The sequence below is a fragment of the Plodia interpunctella genome, chromosome 20 (genome assembly GCF_027563975.2).
Source record: "Plodia interpunctella isolate USDA-ARS_2022_Savannah chromosome 20, ilPloInte3.2, whole genome shotgun sequence".
Classification (NCBI taxonomy): Eukaryota; Metazoa; Arthropoda; class Insecta; order Lepidoptera; family Pyralidae; genus Plodia; species Plodia interpunctella.
In genome coordinates, this window is record NC_071313.1 from 4,976,717 (window position 1) to 4,996,818 (window position 20,102).

Below are 20,102 nucleotides of genomic sequence, written 5' to 3' on the forward strand. Positions count from 1 at the left end.
AAGAGAATCTGTAAATCAAACACCAGTATTTCCCCTCTCCCCGCGGATGTTGTTGAGTGACGGTAAACACACAAACACACTGACATGTCTATTATCTGATACAGATCTCCTCCCGTCATGAAACATTAATGTTCTCGCCTCTTTGACAGATGGGATTCTGATACCAACTCATCCCACCACCAACAATCCACAATATCACACGAAACACAACCTTATCACCCAAACATAAGGTGCAAGCAACCGTAGACCAATTGCAAATAGTGTGGTGGTTTCAAATATTCCGAAGTATCATATTTGTGATGACGCGAATTTTGGAACAAAAATAAAGCTGGTTACCCTAGGTTTAATCAGGTTTAATGGACACCCGATTTTTTTTCACATTAGGGAACAAGACTGCGTTTAATAAAATATTTTAGGTTTCAGAAAGGAAATTATTGGATTGAAATTTATTTTTATTAATTACCAAACAACTATATTAACTCAATATAGCTTCAGAATATAGAAATGGCTTTGGCAGAAATGCTCAGCTGCTAGTTCAGAAATCTTACAAGAATGTCTACCAAAATGAAAAAAAAGCAACTTCAACCAAACAGTGAAACAAAAATCTTCTCTTACTTTTGTTTGGTTAGATAACTTACCAAAGTAGACGAAGGCAAAAGCAAGCAATAACAATGATTGTTGTTATCGGCAGATAAATAAAAATAAAAATGTGTCCGATCGAAATGAGATTATCGCCTTAAAATCTCATTTCGCTCATAGTTTGTTCTTTATAGTCAGCGCCGAAACGTATAACCCGTTGAAACTAGTATTTTTCCATCAATAGGTGCCTCTGTGAAAATGAAAATTACTTTTCTCTTTCTTAAAAAATATTATTAAATACTAAAAGTTTCGGTTTCGGTCAAAAATTATAATTCCACAGTTTCAATCGACCACTAAGAAAAGCGTTGTCGGTATAATTTAAATTACCGAACTACCTATAACTACATTTTCACTGTTAATTTTTAAAAAATCCTTAATAAATTGGTGATTACAAATAATACACATTCAAACATCTCATTCATCATCAAAAAGTATACGCACCGAGCGAACTGCAAAAAAAATGATTTACTAAATCATTTTTTATTCATCATATATCTTTTATCATTTTATATTATAAATTATAACAGTCGATTAATTAATATTAGTAAATTAATTAATTAATACTGCTAATTAATTACTACTTATAATTAATTTTAACAATTATTATTTGTTTAATTAATCGATTAATTAATATTACTATACTATAATGTTATTATTTTTATAATCCTCTCGGAGGGGCGCTGTAAACCATCCCTCCCACTGCCATACCGTACGTAAGCGTCACTGGTAGGTACGTAACTTGCCGCGCTTCGGATGTACTTCAGGGATACTAATAAATATATATTTATTTCTTTACATTTAATTTATTTCATAACTTACTATTCACGAATAGAACTTGCTTATTTATTTTTATTAGCATTGTTAAAAGTGTGTCATATTAAGAAAACTATTTTAAATTTAATAAATAAAAGCTTATACTTAGTAATTTTTAAATAAATTCGTAGTACTTAGTTGTCTTTTATTATAATGTATATAAATAGAAGATATATATACGGTAATTAATAAATGGATTAAATAGTCAACGTGATCAATGAATGAATAGAATTCGTTTAACATCATCATCACATAAACATTTAAAACGAATCAAATAGTGTACCCGCTGCTACGGCGTAGCAACCTTACTAGTTTGTTCGTGGGCTCGTAGCGACGAGACAGCTACGACGTTCGTAGCATTTTCAGAGAACATCACTGAAACGTCAATGCTACAAGCGTCGTAGCATTGCAACAAATTTTATTTAAATATAAAATAAATAAATAAATAAATATATTAGGACAAATCACACAGATTGAGCTAGCCCCAAAGTAAGTTCGAGACTCGTGTTATGGGATACTAACTCAACGATACTATATTTTATAATAAATACATATATACATCCAAGACCCGGGCCAATCAGAAAAAGATCATTTTCCATTATGACCCGACCGGGGATCGAACCCGGGACCTCCCGGTTCAGTGGCAAGAAACTTACCACTGCGCCACCGAGGTCGTCAAAATTATTTATCTATTTATTTATCTACCTCTAACAACGCCATGTATAGTTTTAGTTACATCCTGCAGTTGTAAGAAGCACGTGATCTATTCTGTGAATCAGTATGGTAAAATTATCGTTTTCTCCGAGCATAAAACCTACAAAAAATCTTAGTTATCCTAGGTGTATGTGTATATGACTTGTGCACGCCTTTCAGACATTTAAATTAAATTCAAAGTTAGAAAATGTATATAGGTACTGAACTTTACTAACGAAACTCCGATTATAGCGCACCAAGCCGCAAACATTTCCCATAATTCAAAAACCGTTTTATCTGTCAGGTAAGTGGCTGCCGCCATTATTAGGCATACATTTTTAGCCGATACGGTTATCAGCGCGGGGTTACGTGTTAGGCCGCGTTATCGTCAGTTTCCGCATGAACGCGCGCGTTACACCCCCCCTGTCTCTCCCCCTCCCTACCCCTACCCTCCCGGTTGTAGACAGCGCCTGCGAGATCTTGACACTTGAGCTTAATTTATTCCTACTGTTAGTTTAGATATATTGTAATTTTGTGTAGTCATTTGAACAGTTCTATGAAAACTTATATGGTATAGGTAATCATGAATAACGAACAAAATTACAGCACATAGAAGCACAAATGCTTCCATTACCAACCTTTCTGATTTTTTATCATTCAATCAAACATTAGAAGAGAACTGAAGTACTTAGGTCCTACAGTAATGCTGCTTTTCCACAAAATATGTCCTAATATAGATTGTGTGCTCGGTATATTTTATTTTGAAAATGGAAAAAGACTATATTCCACATAGTCAAAACAGATCCTTTTTTATAAACAAAAATTTATAGGGAGCTTGTGTCAATCATATCCTGTGACGTCACAATTTTGAAGTAATAAAGCATTCCTAAGCAGAATTTTTAAAAAGTAAATCGCGTAATTAATAAATGTGACATTTAATTATTGTCTTTAATTATTTAAATACATTTTATGCAGTTAATTTTTACCAAGTCAAATAGTCGATTGTTTGGATAATGTAGCATGCGTTTAATTCAAATTCGAAATTATAATAATTTCTTTCTTATTCTTCTGGAATATTATATTCTTATAATATCTTATTGGTCTATGCTTCCCTCGTACTCCGATCTACCTCTCAAAATAATATCGGGAATGTTAATCAGTTCACAATTGAACTCCCAACCATGACGAAACGGCCACGGAATATAACTCGAATAAATTCAACTGTTATCGAGTTTTGTTGGGAAATTTGGGAATTAATTACATCACGCTTAGCGGTCGACGCCGAAATCACTTTGATAAAGTGCCGGGTTAGATTTTAAATTATTTGGCTAACTTTTGCTGTTCATGAAAATAGGGTAATTCAGAACATAATAAGCAAAATATATAGAGGTACTTATTTACAAGAATGACACGATATTATTTAATTGCTGTTTCTTTGTTTTCAACACCTTTATCATGAGAAATAACTTACTAAGATGGGTCGAAACTCATTTCTTAATAGTACGGGAAAGTGAAGTGAAAAAGATTTCTAAATATACTTAGTTATAGTTTTATCAAACGAGAAAAGAGATCACTCACAAAAAAATATTAAATCAAGTAATAACAAAACTGAAATAATATTTTGCACTCAGTGCAAATAGGCAAACAAAAGCTTGGACATGTGTGTGGATGTTTGTGATTCAATTCCAAATGGATTTCGATGAAATTTTGTTTTTATCCCAAAATGTATACTTTAGCGAAGCCTCGGGGCGCAGCTAAGATAAAAAATATCTTTGAGTTTTGTAAATATTACCTGTACAGAGTGCCACCGAGTAACAGTATTACTCATCGAGAGGAAGATAGTTGCAATGTGTCACTGCTACATTGATTTTTTCTCCCGATGTGTAATCGCTGTGTGCCACAATGTTAATTAGCTGCCGTTTGTTCCCACCGTATGTATTCGGTATAAAAATATGACATTCCTCAGGAGAAGAAGCCCTGGAGGGTCTGGAAGGGCTGCACTCAGACGAGACCGGGTCGGGCGACAACTCGAACGCGGGCTCGAGCGGCGCGGACGACGATGCCGCTCGGCTGCGGCTCAAGCGCAAGCTACAGCGCAACCGCACCAGCTTCACCAACGACCAGATCGACTCCTTAGAGAGAGGTACTCGTATACATACTTCCATTGTAAATGTGAAAGTGTTCAATTCCCGCTCGATACCAGAATTTTTTCCTCTCATTATTATTTTCAAAAATGTGAAAATGTGTTTGTTAAACCTTCTTTTCTGTCAAAACGGAGCGTTGGATTGTTGTGATTTTCAGTGTGGAGGTACTGGAGATCTTGAGAGTGACAGGCTTATTTTCGCCGCTGGCAAAGCTGCGAGCGAGAACTGGCAAAAACAAATGAAAAACAGTTGTAAAAAAAAGAAAAGTGAGGGAGAAAAAAACGTTTATTCGAAGCATATAAAATTATATTGTACGAGTACCTAATCGTTTTTGGTTTTGTAAAATGTGGCACCAAAATGTGTGTAGCAAATTGTGTGTCAAATAAAATCCTTTATCTAGTGTAGCATAATTTGTACAAATTACATTTTAAAATATTGATCTCAATGCACCGTCCGTGTCGCAGAGTTCGAGCGCACGCACTACCCTGACGTGTTCGCGCGCGAGCGCCTGGCCGCCAAGATAGGGCTGCCCGAGGCTAGGATACAGGTGAGCCTCACTAGTTGCTTAGCTATCTAGTAGCTTCAGTCTAGTAGCTCTATGAAACAGTCGTCAATCACCATCAAGCGAGCTTGCTCGTATTCCGTCCTATAGGTACCAAAGATAATATTATCCTCGTTTTCCACTATAAGTATGTCTAAAACACACACTATACTGAATTAGATACTTAATAATAAATTCATTTATTTCGATTCAGTGACTGATTATTATAAATATTGAGAAGAGTAAAAAAATACAGATATTCATCACGCGAACGATCCGCCTTAAAATGTACGCCTTCACTATCAATATTATATTGAGTATATATAGCATTAGGTACCATGTCTCATCTCTAGAAGATGAAGCACACTTTGTAAACATAGTCATAACCAACTTTGCGTCAACTATGCATCAGCATCACGTGTTAGCCTAATTTTCTCTTCCCCGTAAAATTTCACCAAGATCGGTGTGATAAATGTAAACGTAAACTGCATCATAAATTGCAACCTTTCTTGAGCATGTACATATTTATAGTAGCACAAAACATTATCCTCTGTGTGTTAACGTAACATATCCCATAACTTGAACAAAGCTTCAATTAAGTTTAGAAAATCCTAACATTTTCGCTCTTCCCGACTGAAAACAAAATTTCATCACATGCTAGTTAAGCCTGAAAGGACAGCAAATGCGACACTAACAAACTTTCTAGCTAGTACCTATTAGTAGAGATTTTGTGTAGCAGGCATGTAATGTAGTAGCGCGTAACCTCCGCGCTTTGTGTTAACCTGACCCGACGTTAAGGTGTGGTTCTCGAATCGGCGCGCGAAGTGGCGGCGCGAGGAGAAGATCCGCTCGCAGCGGCGCAGCCCCGAGTGTGCGTATGCGCCGCCCGCGCCGCCCGCCGCGCCGCCGCACGCGCCGCCGCACCCGCACGCAGCGCACCCGCACAACCCCCACCAGCCGTACCAGCCGCCGCTCAATGTTGATACTTACAGGTGAATTTTTGGTTTATTTTCTTAAATTACTTTAATTTGACCGCTACTTGAATAGGTACCTATACAATTTTTGTACAGTGACTGTTTTGACCGTGACTAAAATTCAGACATCATTCAAAGTTAGATTTTGCTTATTTCGTAGATCGGTTTAGGAATCGTATACAATACAGGTGGCTTTTGAACACCATTCAAATCTTCATAATGCCTACCTATGCTTAGTCTCCACATTTTTCATAGATTTCCTCATGCAAACCGTCTAAAAAAACTGGTGTCTAACTACAATTTGGTTTATGAATAAAAAATAAATATTGTGAATTCCAGTCCGCTGACGCCGATGGGCTACGGCGGCGGCATGGGGGAGCCGTCGTGCGAGCCCGCGGAGCCCGAGCTCTGCAAGGGCGGGTTCCTGTACCCGCGCTACGAGCTGTACCGCCAGCCGCACCCCTACAACCCGCACGCCTACCAGCCGGAGCATTCCTCGCCTCCCCCAGGTACATACGTTCATCTTACAAATCTTCCTCATTGCGAAAGTTGGTTGTAATGTGGAAAACGAAAAAAACACATAATGGAGTCAAATAAATAGACAAAATGTTTTTTTTTTTCTGAAAAAAAAAACAGTAACATAGATGATACCCCTTCAGACCCATCGCACTACAAAGACACACTACTGGTACCTATACAACTGATACCAAATTGCCCCCGAAGCCTCATGATAACAGAGCAGTGATTTACGAAGTTGATGATTTGTTGACTACGTAAATAGTACAATTATATTCCTGACAAAATCACTTTCCATTACCCCATAATTAAAATTAAAACGAATAGGGCAAGTTTCTCCACGATATCTCCCACAGAATTAAGGGGTGGTTGCATAGGGTTCATGTGCCCTATAGCGGTAACCATTTATTAATAACAGCTCACATCATGGGATCTGGACACGATGAAAAATGATCTTTTCCTGATTGGCTCGGGTCTTGGATGTTTATCTATATATGTATTTGTTATAAAATGTAGTATCGTTGAGTTAGTATCCCATAACACAAGTCTCGAACTTACTTTGGGGCTAGCTCAATATATGTGATTTGTCCTAATATATTTATTTATTTATATAGTCTATATATATGATACAATTGTTTCAGAGCTGGGTTTGCTAGGCACAGGAGTGTCGGTACCGCTGGCCGTGCCGGGACAGGACTCGCAGCAGTACTGGTCGCGGCTGCAGTGACCCTGGTGGAATTAGCTTCTTTAACTGCTCTGCATGTTCTTCGTCTAAGTCGGAAACTTTATCCGCCAGTCAGACGTGAGCAATTCTCTCCACTAAATTCGTAATTTGAACCAGCCAATCCGGAATGAGAACTTATCATCGCTCTTCGTCCAATTGTTGCTAATTTGAAATGCCAGGAGCTTGGTGAACTTCGAATTATTGGCAAAACTCTCTTATTTGATAGATTCAAATTCAGCTTGTTTGTTTTTGACAACCAAATATATAACGCTACTTTTTCTTCATAAATAACCTATCTGTCCACGTAAACGATTATTTGAACAAAATCTTAATTGGAATCTCATAAAATATATATTTCTAATTTATATTTATAGCCATATTTAGTATGACAAATCCGCGAAATTGCGCTATATAGGTACTTCAAACTGAACATAACTAAATACATCAGAACATCAGAAACAATTTTATTATTTCACAGATGTAGGTAGGTACGCAACCTTTTTTCATGGCTACATTTTGAGAACTATCAAGTACCCCTACCTTCTTTCCATAGTTCAACTAGGTATATTAATTTGAACCATGGAATTAGTAGCTAATTTAGGTCCGTCGAAGTACTTTAAATCCATGATTTGAACATTGCAGACTATAAAATACACGTATAGTATAAAGAATTAACATATCCATTAGCTGCCACAAACCGAAGTAAGAGCACAAAATATAGGCTCAAATTGTATTTATGTAAATTAGACTATTTCATTCAGATGTTAGCAGTAAGATGTTTTTAATAAGATCAATATTAAGCGATGCACATGAAATGTGTCTTTTGTATTTGAATGAAATAATTTAATACTTTTCGTGTATATGTGTCAATTTTATTTAGTGCCACTCTGCCATAAAATCTATTATTTACGCTAGAATATTCATACTATGTGACCCCAATAAAAAGCCACATATATTACGGCGGAAACAGACATGCAAGTAACTTGCACACTTACATACCACCCACCAAAAAGTGGATAGACTAACTTGCATGTCTGTAAACTTGCATACAAGCTAGGTATTCGATTTCTGGAATGCAAACAGCAGCCAATTAAACAGGGTAACTCTTTCAAATGTATCCTGTACCAGTTATTTGCATGCCTGTTAATAGCAAAGTATGTAGCTTGTGTTTCCGCCTGTATGCAACCATAAAATATCGAAAAGACAGCGATGAAGTTTGTTACGCCGCTTCTTCTTCACCTGCGTTTGGAAGTCGGAAGTAGACTTAAGTAAATTTTGACGCCAATAAGTGATATATCATCGTTAAAAAAAAATTTTGGATTTGAACCTGTACAGATTTATTATCTTGTGGCCTTCTGCTATTAATTATAATTATTGTCAAAAAATGATTCTATAGACTTCGGTAGAAGATTATTTGATTGGCCTGAATACAATAAGAAATTATTAATCGTGGCAGAGTGGTGACACTATAGATAGATATAAGATATAATATCGAGCTCTGAATATTTGATGTAAATGTCTATGAATCTCAAGCGAGGTCATTTCAATCGTATGTCCAAAAAAATAGAAAAAAAACATTAGATGTACTGTATTTATTTTCATAAAACAGGGCTTGTTAGCTATAAGACTGTAAATAATTCCTTTGGTGTACAAGATATCAGTAATGTGAATCTTTTTCAATGTATTGTTATAATTAATTGAGGCTGTAGACAGTTTTCTTTTCAATTGTACAGTCGATGATAAAAGTCGCTAAACAAATACATTCTGTTTGCGATTTTTCTGTACAAAGATCATCTTTGTAGTTGACTGTACTCACACACATACACTGTAGGTATGAAACTCATCATTTAGAGATCTCCAATGAGACATTACTTTCGAATTTATTATTCTTAGTTATAACTGTACAATTATAGACTCTAATGGATTGTGAATAACTGTGTGATGTCGATAAAACATTTTAAATACAACATTATATAAATAATTTTTTGGATCAACAAACTTGTTTTATTAGAAATCTCAACATTTTGTACACTTACAGTCAGCCGCACGTCGAGTTACGCAAATTCACATCTATTTGGCGGCAATAGATGCGAATTTGCATTAAATTTGGTATGTTAATATGCTGATGAATGTACTATCCTATTCTAATTCTGAACGAGTTTCATTAAAATCTTCGAACGTACGTTAACAAAATTGCACCCAAACGATTTTATATCATTTATTCTTCTCATCAACAAAATTACAGCACTATAAACTAAAGTTAAAGCTTTTCCATCCCTATGCTACATCTTTAACTAATTGTGCTAAAACTATTAACACAGAAATATAAAAAATGTACATGCAGTACGTAATTCGCATGCATTTCTAATCTTTTATGTACCTAGCTCGCACTCTTCTGTCAAAGAATTTAAAACGACAAACTGTAATGAGGAGCCGACTCACTGTCACACCACACAGACTGTCACACACAAGATGACCTACCATCCCCACCATGGATTTCGAAGACAATGAGAATTAAAGAAACTTGATATGCTATTCTAGCATATGTAAATAATTCCTTTCTACAGCTATAAACTACAGGCCGATTACACAACATAAATTGCTTGAACAATCCGTATGAGAAAGATCATAAATTTGAACCAGAATATAATAAAAAAAGAAATCATTTTAAAAATGCATTTACTTATTCACTACATAGTTTATACTTGAGCAATTTCTTTCGATCCTGGCCTGGATTTATGGCAATTTTCTAAGATTATTTTGTTGTCTGATGTGTTTAATATTTTATTTAATAAGTAAATAAAATAAATATGTAAGAACTTGTTCCTTTTGTATCAGACTTCAATTCCCATCCACATGTGGAGGAGAATCAAAAAAGACTATAAACCTACTTTAAAGTCAAATTTATAAAAGTAAACCAAGTCTGAACCAAATGTGGCTTCCATACTTAGTTTCACAGATAAGTAATGTCGACTTATGTGGACATCAACTGTTAGTACTTTGTACGCATTATCTTGTTTTATCCTACACTAAACTACCCTACACTAATATTAAATCATAAGTCTTCATCTAGAAGTGCATCTATATCACAAATCACATTATCTGTACTCTCTTTAACATTCCTTCGACAGCTGGCCACAACATCGGGCACATTCTTTACTAAATCACTGCTGAAGTCTGACACAGTCACGTCACTTTCCTCTACATCGTCGTCGCTCAGGTCCACTATATCTATAGGCTCGCCTAACTTTGTAGTTTCTACATCTATAATTTCACTACTTACATCTATTTGTTTATCGTTGATTTCTATACTAACTAGTTGTACTTCTGAGTCAGAATCATCGGTTCTAGTGCTGTCAGCCTCATAACATTTGGACTCGTTGTCGCTACTCTCTTTGTTAGACTTCGACCTATTTCTAATGAGCCTAGGTTTCTGCGTTTGTTCCGCCACTTTAATTTTCTTGAATTCGTGGCAGCTATCATCGAGCTCGTCATCTTGTATATCATAAATGTCTATGCTCAATTCTGACAGAGTCCTCTTCCTACTGACGGTTTCTTCACTTTGTTTCTGATCCGCTCTGGGCTGACTAGACGCCGCGGGGGCATTTTGATCAAGTTTCTTATAAACTATCGAATTACTTCTAACAACTTTGATTATTTTATTGCCGGAGGTGGTGATAGTTTCTTGGGTGGACAATTTTCGCTTTCTGCTACTCAAGTTGAGCGTGATGGGAGTGGTGTGTATGATGGTGTCGGATTTCTTTCGAGCCCTGATTTCTTCAAGGGAGAGGACCTTGAAGTCGAGCGAGGAGCGGCGCTCGGCCGCCTGTTTGCCGGCGAGCTCGTCGAGCGACAGCCGCTCGTACTTGAGGCCGGGGCGCGGCTTGCGGTCGCTGTCTGCAGGCGCCGCATCGTAGCGGTAGAAGGCGGCCGCCTCGGCCTGGATGCGCTCCAGCAGCAGCAGCTCCTGCGACTTGCAGCAGCCCTGCGCCTCCTCGGGCGACACCGTTTTGGTCGGCGTCGACGACAGAGCGCTCTCATTGTCAGACTCTGCAAGAACACACCGGTAATCGTTTAGTCGGATCGTCTTTACCGAACGAGTGACAGATACGATTTTCGTAATTAATTTTGAAACGACCCCGACTCGATTTACTTGCGTGTGTTCTCGTCAGACCTGAAAGCTCGGGATGGGCGGTCAAAAATAATTACAAAAATCATAATTACGAAACATTTTATTTACTCGTTGGTATATTAAACACAATTTGATTAAACAAAGCCAAAGTATATTCTTTTCCAATACGAGTCCTATATCTGTTTGAAAGTTAAGTAAAGAAAGTTCTTAAACACACGCGTTACTAATATTAAAGATATATTGAAAATCTTACACAACATAAGACTAAGATTAACATAACAACAACCCCGTTTCAATTCAAACAAGAAGCCGGCGAGGCTCGCAGCATCCGCGGCCGCTCTTCAATACAAAATCGAACTATGCTACAGCATACGGCACTCCTGAACAGACGCTTACATTGCGTCAGGTGCCAGCGATGCTAAATTCATCTTATTTCTTCACGCAAATACAAATATTATTAAACATCACTCGGTTAACAATCGATTTCATCCATTATTAAAGACCGAAGAAAATCGATTGTTAAATCGACAAATCACCACCAATTCATTGGAGAGAAACACATGCGACATATATTAAAATATAACAACCATTAAAGTCACAAAAGCCTATAATTACCGTCCGCTCCTACGGCAGACGTCGCTCTCCAATGACGAGCGGAGCTGTTGTCTACTATAACAGTTGCGACATTGAGGACTGCATATTGCACTCTGCACTACCGATCCTGCATCATAGGTGTGACTGTCAAATAAACAAATCCAATTTACCTCCCCGTTGTCAAGGTCTCCAATGTCGCAACAATTCTGGACTTATTGAAAACTCTCGATTAACAGAAAACATTGTAACAGTCCAACAATTAACCTAAGGGTAAATAAATAGTAAGTATATTAAAGACGCTACTAATGTTACACTACATACAAAATATTGCTAATGTTACGAAACCGATGTTTTATTCCAATAAATAAAGGTGCCTTACGAGCTGCCTGTTAGGCATTTGTACTAATTCATACTAAATTATATATAAATCAGTTCATACCACTCGATATATCTTCAGAGGCAATTTAAAACAGACCAAAGTAAAAGTTTTTAATTAATGAGCACATTTAAAATTATCATAACGTCTTCTGTCCAAAACTAACTATTCTCTCCCGTTTCTTTTTGCTTGTTTAGTTTAAATTGTTAATTACTTTTATATATAAATAATGACTAGGCGTACCATGGACCATAGACAAGTTGTTTTAGCTTTCCGACGCGTCCTGTTCGTACATTTCGCAGATTCTTTTGTTTGTAATAAATATAGGAACTTTGTCTCAGTGCAAAAATATATAAAAACGAATATTCCGTTTGCAGAGCGTCCGCGCGGATACTTCATCGTAACCAGTCAATTTCAATCGTTAGTGTATCGGGAGCCGTCCAATCGTATTACCAGTAACAATTATAAGTATAATATATATTTCAAAATCATTTAAACTTGGTAATACAAACTCAACACGATAAACGTTTCAGTCTGTGGGTCGGTTTATCAAAAAATGTTTCCACAACTGCGCTCCTATTCCTAGATATACATTTTTGTATTATTTTATTAGCTCTATCTAACTGTCAGGTGCGAATGTAAAGTGGGGCGTGGCAGCGGGTACCATAATAATTATACTGCGCAAGCCCCTTAACGTCCTACTTACTAACATACAAACAATTTAAAGGCATAAAGCTTCTTTTTTTTTTCTTTTTTTCGTCACCTATATAATTAGTTATATTATAGTGTATATATATTTTTATTTTGTATTTTAACCTATTTATTATGTACTTTTCTATCGTAGACAAAGATTATATCCAACATCTATTTTAAAAATAGTGCAGTGAATTTTAAGTAATGATCGACAGTGTCGACTATAACTTAAAATGCACTGCGATGTTGACGTAAACTGCTATATAATCATATAATAAATGAAAAGCGAGAGAATATTTACCAATCTAATTAGATAAAGGGTCATTTCTAGCAACAAGATTCTCGCTGTGGTTTCTCACCTCGAAACTTCAAATTTTTATTTAGCTTTTATAGTAGTTACAAGTTATATAAAACTGCCTATTTCAACACACAAATACTTGTCTTTATTAATGGTAGACCCACTGCGTGTCTTTCTGAGAAATTAAAATATGTATGACACTTGCGAGAAACTTGTTGAAATAACGCGTAAGATATGAAAGATTATATCTCCTAATTTATTGCACATAATATAAAAATACCGACGTTTTACAAAATACCAACGTCGGACAGAGAGCCAAGATCGAGCTTGAGGCAACGACTCGATCTTTTGTGTGAAGAAACATTATCTATGCTTGTTAAAAACCAACCAAACCACTGCCTCTATCGGCAAAAAACTTTAAAATAAAAAGAAAACACTCTATGGATCCAGTTTCCAATATTACAATATAAACTTGGGTCAGAGCATTACAAATTAATAAAAAAAGGAACTGAATCCAATCAACGCTATATAAAAACTACATTAATTGACTATTGAGGAAAAACAAAATACTATGTTTACACAGAGTGGTGGGCGCGGCCGGCCGGGAGTTTAACTAAAAAAATAATTTTCTTTTTACAAAACACTAAAAGAAATTATATAACCGTAACCCATGTAGAAAATGTAAATAAATAAAATCTCCCGTCGCGCCTGCGCCATGTAAATAAGTATACTTCCTTACAACTAATAACATGGGGTAAAATAAAACATCTCCAAGCTAATCGTAACACATATGGGCTCGTATGTTGGCACTTATAAAACGAAAATGTCAGTCTGTCTAAATACTTATTTATAACTTTTCCGTCGCGTTTCTCTTATTACTTTCGTCTGAGGAGTCGCGCAAACAATGTACGCGAGCACAGGCCGGCAAGATTCGTACCCGACTTGGGAGAGATGTTTGATGCGATTTACAAAGCAATGTCTAAAGAGCCGCTTCAACCAGTTACAATGTATGTTTTTCACTTGTACACACACATTGTAACAGATGACAAAGACAACAAATGTTATACAACATTTTGTAACAGCTATGTAAGAGAACCTTTACTCACACTCTTATTCATAAATAAAAACCTATTTCAGTTAAAGTATGTTTTGTTTTTCACTGTCAAATATTGTAAAGTATGATATACAAAACATATTCTAATTAAAATAGGTTATAATTTTTGTTTGTAATGGTTAAAAATAGCTTAAGTTGCGACATTGGTTTGTTACTCATCCACCAATAATTAAAAAGAAAGGGATGACACTACATCAGCTATCTCCCTCTCAACCCTGATACATATTATTTTGCCGGTTACCATAATTTCTGTATACGGGATACATACATATATAGTTAATAACTAACATGTTCATAGATATGTCTACTTCTATATTCTCAGGTATGTTTTACTTAAGACATTGTTCAGTCGATTCCTCAGAACCCGTTACAATCGACCTAACATTAGTGCCATAGGGAGTCCAAAGTCCTCTAAAAGCATAGCATATAAGGATAAATTAACATAATATGAGCTTTCCAAATCTTATTCCTACGCGCTCCGGTAGAATACAAAGTTTTTTAAGAGTGATGACTCATTTTAGACTGAAAGTTAACTCTATCACATAAAAGAGTCAATTATATAAAACTCTGCCACTGTTCTATGCAAGTCTCAAAAATTCAACTAGGTTTCAATAAATTTATAGACCTCCATTTGTACAAAAACAATATTGCTTGATGAGTCACTAATAAAACAAATATATTATTTTGCAAAGTGACAATAACTATCAGTGGGCTAGCACGAATGTTTGCGAGACCGTAAACGTCTCTTCAACGACATAATTGAACAGAAAATGAAAACGTAAAAAGAAGCTTCATTTTCCATATTAAAAAGTCGATTTCGATTAGTCTCACAAACATTCATGCTAGCCCCACATAACATTGTTAATTGAATATACGATGCTTCTTTTATGTGATTGAGTTACATAAACGACCCGGTAACATCTAAGTTCATTGCGTTCGTAGCTACATTTGCCAACTAACATTCTTAAAATATTTTACCGTATAATCATTTTTAAACATCACCAAAATTAATAATGCACTAAAACAAAATTAATATTTCATAATATTTGGTGGAATTTAAAAATGTTACATAATTAAGCCCCTATTCGTGATATTTTTACGGACGCCATTATTTATATTTGGCCCGAAACTACAATCGCAATGTATGCTAAAGCAAATACTATGATGGGCCAAATTATTTATCTTCAACGACGTACTTCATACCTTGTGGATAAGCGAAAGGGTTATCATATACATAGCAAATATCGACTTGAATACTAATATTAAAGATTCCCAATACTTCGAGACCATAAATCGTTAGTCTATGATAAAAATTAACGCAAGAAGTGCGTCAAATATGGATAACTTCGATACATTTTTTCATCGACAACGTTTAATGAAGGGGGTAAAATATAATTTAACTCAATCGCTACACTTATCTACGGAGATGTTTACTAGTTTCCATCTCACCAGATCTCAAGTGTTACTATATTGTTTTAAATGATTACTCTCAAATTTAAACCAACTAAAAGGTAATTTGGCTCGTTTCACCATTTGCCGATAAACCCTCTTATTAATAAAATAGTTAAAAAACTAAAATAAGTTTTGTCTCTTTCTGACAATTTCAAATATTATAAAGGGCGATAGTGACAAAATATATTTTAGCTTATGTAACATATCAAACAGATAGCTTAAAATCGTATTTTACAAGTGTTGAATAGGGCTATCTGGTCAATCACATCAGACAGATTTATCTAACATTTCATTTTATCTCTCAGATTACAAAATATTATATTATCAGAAAGCGGTGTGAAACAGGGCCGAAATCTTTTACATTAGTACACCAAGCGTGAGTTGCACTGTCAAATTAGACGTTAATTTTAAGCGGCGCCCCGCTGGCGTTTAGACAAACGGCGTATTTTGCGTTTTTATCCGCGCACGTTAAATTTAACGTCAAAGTCGACGGCGCCACCTTTAGGCTGCACCAGTCAACTTTGAACCATAATAAACAACGCTATTTTATCTAAACGCCATCGGCGCGTAGATTAACACCGCTCGACAACACAATACAAATTTAATAGTCAAAATTGAAAACAATAACACGTGTCCGCGTATCAAAGTCGGACCGGTGCAACGTCTACACGTTCGCTTATCGACACGAGCAAGAGCTGGGAGATCACGAAGCGGGGGCTTAATACATGTAGTTTCAGTAGAGCCTCATACCTTCCTCGAAGTTGACGACGAGCGGGTCCACGGGCAGCGGGTAGGGCGCGGGCGGCAGCGGCTCGTGCGGCAGCAGGCGGCGCGGCAGCAGCTCACTGCCCGGCAGCACGCCCAGGATGGCTGAGTCTACCACCACTGGATCGTCAATCACGGTTATACTTGGCCTACTCCTCCGTCCACGCTCGGCTACAAAACTTCAGTTATACTCTTCAATTCTATTTCCTCGGTTCAAAAGTATGACTGAACTTTTGCAGGCGATCGTACACTAATTCGATAGAGTAGTTGATATCAGAGAATTGTAAAAAATATGTGCATTCTAGGTTAAATAGATATAGGATCATTGTGATCATAAGAAGATTTAAAATTAAAAAGGCCATTTTAAAAAAATATGAAATTGTTAAAACAAACTCGACCATAGTTAAGACTGAAATTTTGCAATAACTTTTATTAAAAAGGCATCACCATAAACGTAATATCTAATGTAGCTGTCGAACAAACATGTCTTTCTTTGCGAACATTTTAGAAAGTTGTGACGTCAAATAGTTCGTGTCATTTAGTATAAAGCATTTATGATGAGTACAAAAATGTGTGAATGATTTTCTATCATATCTTGGAAAGCATTACATAGTCATCACAGTAAGTTTTTTCACTGGTGTTTCTATTAATATAAGGGCTTTCAAATAGTATCAAAACCAACATTTGTCAACTAGCTAACTATTTAGCTATTAGATAATCATTATATTTCGATTTTGAATATTCTTTTTTAGAAAACAACTAAAACTAAAGAAATTGTACCTTGTCTCTGTTGCTGCGGCCACAACAGTGGCACGGGCGGCTGCGCCGACACCGCCGACACTGCTGACACTGCGGACACTAGGGCCGCGCTCTCAGATACCGCCGGCACCGGCGCCGGCGCTGGAGCCGCGGCCGTTGATTGCTGCTAACGAAATCAACATGTTTCTTCAGATATTACACCCAGGAGGTTGAACAACCACGAGCTTGTGTATATACATATATATAGAAAAGGCAAAGTTATTAAAATAGAAGTGGTTTATTTTTAAAAACAAAATGCCTATGTTTGACTTGTATCTTATATAATCTTAACTATTATTCCAAATTTAATCAAAATCGGTTCAGCCGTGAAAAGATGACAGTTTCTCTTTCACTTTATAATATTATTATGCAATGGGGTGAGTTGTAAACGCACATCGAACTGTTGGCTTTTTTTGTGCTCATTGTACTCCCCATACCTTGCGCACCCGCAGTAGGATTTCTGAAATACTGCATAAGCTTCAGAATATCACTGCTGCGAAATGACTCTAGTCCTCCAACCAGATATAACCTACATATCTGGATATATGGATGCCACATTGTGGAGGCTGATATGTGTTAATTGGGAGCTATGAACTAGCAAAAAATAGCATACAGCAGAAGACTATGGCGCTCTTCCGTTTCGGGGGCCTAGATCCACTTTGGGGTCACTAAGTTAAGAGTAAATATTATAATTTCCTGGTTGGGGACGCCAGCGCAAGCACCAAACGTTGGTCCTCCAGTTCCGGAGCAAATTCACGCATTTAAGTATGGGTAGATATAGAGATACTAACGGAGACGGGGGGCGCGGGCTGACTGGGCGCGATGCCGTCGGTGCGGGCGTCGGGGTTCTTGTGCATGAAGGGGCAGTGCTTCTTGCGGCAGCCGCCCGGCTGGTTCTCCCAGTAGCATGGTATTTGCTTGCGGTTTTTCTGCAATCCCGCCATACAAAATTTAAGCTTAACCAATAAACCCTTCCAAAATAGACTTTTCAAGTTAAAAATGTAATTCGAAATTCGTTATTCAACTTATAATGATTTTACCTCACTTACTGATGTCAAAAATTTATTTAAAACTAAGTCTGTGGCTGACTTTCAAAGTGTAGGTGAAGAAGTAGCGCAATAAACTTTGCCGCAGCATTTTCTTGAGATACCCCTAATTAACTAAAGTGAATAGAAGTGAACAATGTGTCATTCTCTTCTTTGCTTGCTGTTTTCGGTGGTTATGCCCAGAAGTGGACTTTTTAGACACTCTCATTTAACAAATAGTTCCACAAATAGTTAATAATATATAACTAGAAAATAGTGTAATAACAAGTAGGTACAGCCATCATTGTTATTCATGAACTACATTGTGAATGTGTGTTTATATTAATGTACTAACTGCGCTCAAAAGTACCCTATCATGTTATACCAGATTATATTTTACATGTATACCAAATTCATAACAATGAGTCCAGCAGATTTTGCATGAAAGAGTAACAAACATACACACATACATTCTTACAAAAGTCACTTTTGCATTTATATATATATTAGTAGGAATAGAAACAATACCCTAAGTTCCATGTGGCGGAGTTTGCACCTTTTGTCTAAGCATTTTCCCTGCTGCCATGCGGTGCACATGGTCTCGCAACCCAGGGCCGATGGCTCATGCCGGAATACACAGTTGTCCCCCTGAAATGAAATTTGTTTCTTGCTATTAAGTAACATGATACTATTGTTGCCTATCAGCTAGCAAGTCCCTTAAGTCGCCTTGTACAACTTCCTTGGGAGGATTTGGAGTAGTCCTATTCTAGATCAGGACCACATGACACAGGCTCTCTCATCTTATTATTTACCTGGTTTCTTCTGCAGCCATTTGGCGTCTAAACACAGGTTCAATTTGCACAGCATTTGGTAACCAGAATCAGAATCTGCCTAGACAACTATAGAGGAGAAATACTAGTCTACTATTAGTAGTTTTGTGGTTTATGCATGTCACCTATGTAAAGGAACAAGTGACCTAGGAAAATACGTATTCACTTACTTATCCTCTCCAAAATCATTATCACGATTTCAAAAAAAATCTGTATTAAATATTAAAGTAAACCAACCCCTAAATATATACAGCAGGTACCAAAATCAATACATTGTCAATAAATATGGTAAATATTAACATGTTGATTATTTAAAAGTACATGGTGATTATTTTTGTTACATAAATGTATAAATATCTGAAGTTCTTCATTGTTTAGGCGCTGTCAAGTATTTTGACAGGCAATTTAATTTGCAGGTTTCTATTTCACAATAATCAGAAAAACACTAAAAGTACTCACCTTGATGCATGTAGAATAGTAGTAAAAGTAGCAATCATTTAGTTTTCTCGGGGATTCCATGGTGTTTTCCGCCGAGCAGGGCCTGCGAATCACGACAATCCATATTATCTTGCAAGCAATACAAATAAACACTGCTCGATACAAATTCACAAAACAAAAAACCTTTAAAACGTCGACACCGTGTTATAAGTTACGATAACTTGTTAATTACGCCGGTAATTACGTTTTAAACCAAGAAAATAATGATTTTTCGATTTGACAAATTGGTACAGCACGTCGCGGCTAAACATATTCTAAATCAAAAACTATCAATCCAACAAATGCTTACAAACATGTAACTCACCGCCTATTTTATAAACTAAATAATAATTAAATTAAACAACAAATATCTACACAACAGTGCTAAATAACACAAAATAATATGAACGTCACTATTAGAAAGAAGATGTAGTAGATATGGCGGACATGTGGCGATGTCGGACTTTCATTTCATGCCCACAGTCAAGAAAAATCCTCCCATTG

General features: G+C 36.4%; 2 protein-coding genes across 10 annotated transcripts in view; one reads left to right on the top strand and one right to left on the bottom strand.

The window, feature by feature from the left end:
- The window catches only part of LOC128678540 (paired box protein Pax-6-like), a 50,492-nt gene extending 42,008 nt beyond the window's left edge, over nucleotides 1-8,484 (top strand). For 4 of the 5 annotated variants that reach the window (XM_053760123.2, XM_053760126.2, XM_053760124.2 and 1 more), the window contains exons 7-11: nucleotides 4,112-4,288; nucleotides 4,754-4,836; nucleotides 5,629-5,822; nucleotides 6,144-6,313; nucleotides 6,962-8,484. In XM_053760123.2, the coding sequence (XP_053616098.1) occupies nucleotides 4,112-4,288; nucleotides 4,754-4,836; nucleotides 5,629-5,822; nucleotides 6,144-6,313; nucleotides 6,962-7,047 (710 nt within the window). In that variant the 3' untranslated portion in view covers nucleotides 7,048-8,484. The remainder of the gene's footprint in view (nucleotides 1-4,111; nucleotides 4,289-4,753; nucleotides 4,837-5,628; nucleotides 5,823-6,143; nucleotides 6,314-6,961) is intronic. The other variant, XM_053760125.2, reaches the window with a different exon arrangement.
- A 137-nt stretch (nucleotides 8,485-8,621) lies between these two features.
- LOC128678539 (zinc finger CCCH domain-containing protein 11C-like) lies at nucleotides 8,622-20,102 on the bottom strand. 5 transcript variants are annotated; one of them, XM_053760122.2, is made up of 7 exons: nucleotides 19,924-20,102; nucleotides 19,581-19,662; nucleotides 18,820-18,939; nucleotides 18,058-18,195; nucleotides 17,249-17,393; nucleotides 16,454-16,579; nucleotides 8,622-11,094 (listed from the first exon to the last, which is right to left on the bottom strand). In XM_053760122.2, exons 2-7 carry the CDS (start codon nucleotides 19,638-19,640, stop codon nucleotides 10,100-10,102), a joined length of 1,584 nt encoding a protein of 527 aa, XP_053616097.1. In that variant the 5' UTR covers nucleotides 19,641-19,662; nucleotides 19,924-20,102; the 3' UTR covers nucleotides 8,622-10,099. The 5 variants fall into 5 exon arrangements, with proteins under 5 accessions (XP_053616097.1, XP_053616096.1, XP_053616094.1 ...); XM_053760121.2 differs by having other exon boundaries at nucleotides 16,454-16,588; nucleotides 17,249-17,390; nucleotides 19,924-20,101; XM_053760119.2 differs by having other exon boundaries at nucleotides 16,454-16,588; nucleotides 19,909-20,101.

Bases quoted from the DNA above. Each gene is read 5' to 3' on its own strand.
- LOC128678539 (XM_053760119.2), bottom strand. From the start codon at position 19,640: ATGGAATCCCCGAGAAAACTAAATGATTGCTACTTTTACTACTATTCT. The intron at 18,940-19,580 runs GTGAGTACTTTT...ATTTCATTTCAG, and splicing joins ACTATTCTACATGCATCAAG to GGGGACAACTGTGTATTCCG. The intron at 17,394-18,057 runs GTTAGTATCTCT...TGATTTCGTTAG, and splicing joins AGCCCGCGCCCCCCGTCTCC to CAGCAATCAACGGCCGCGGC.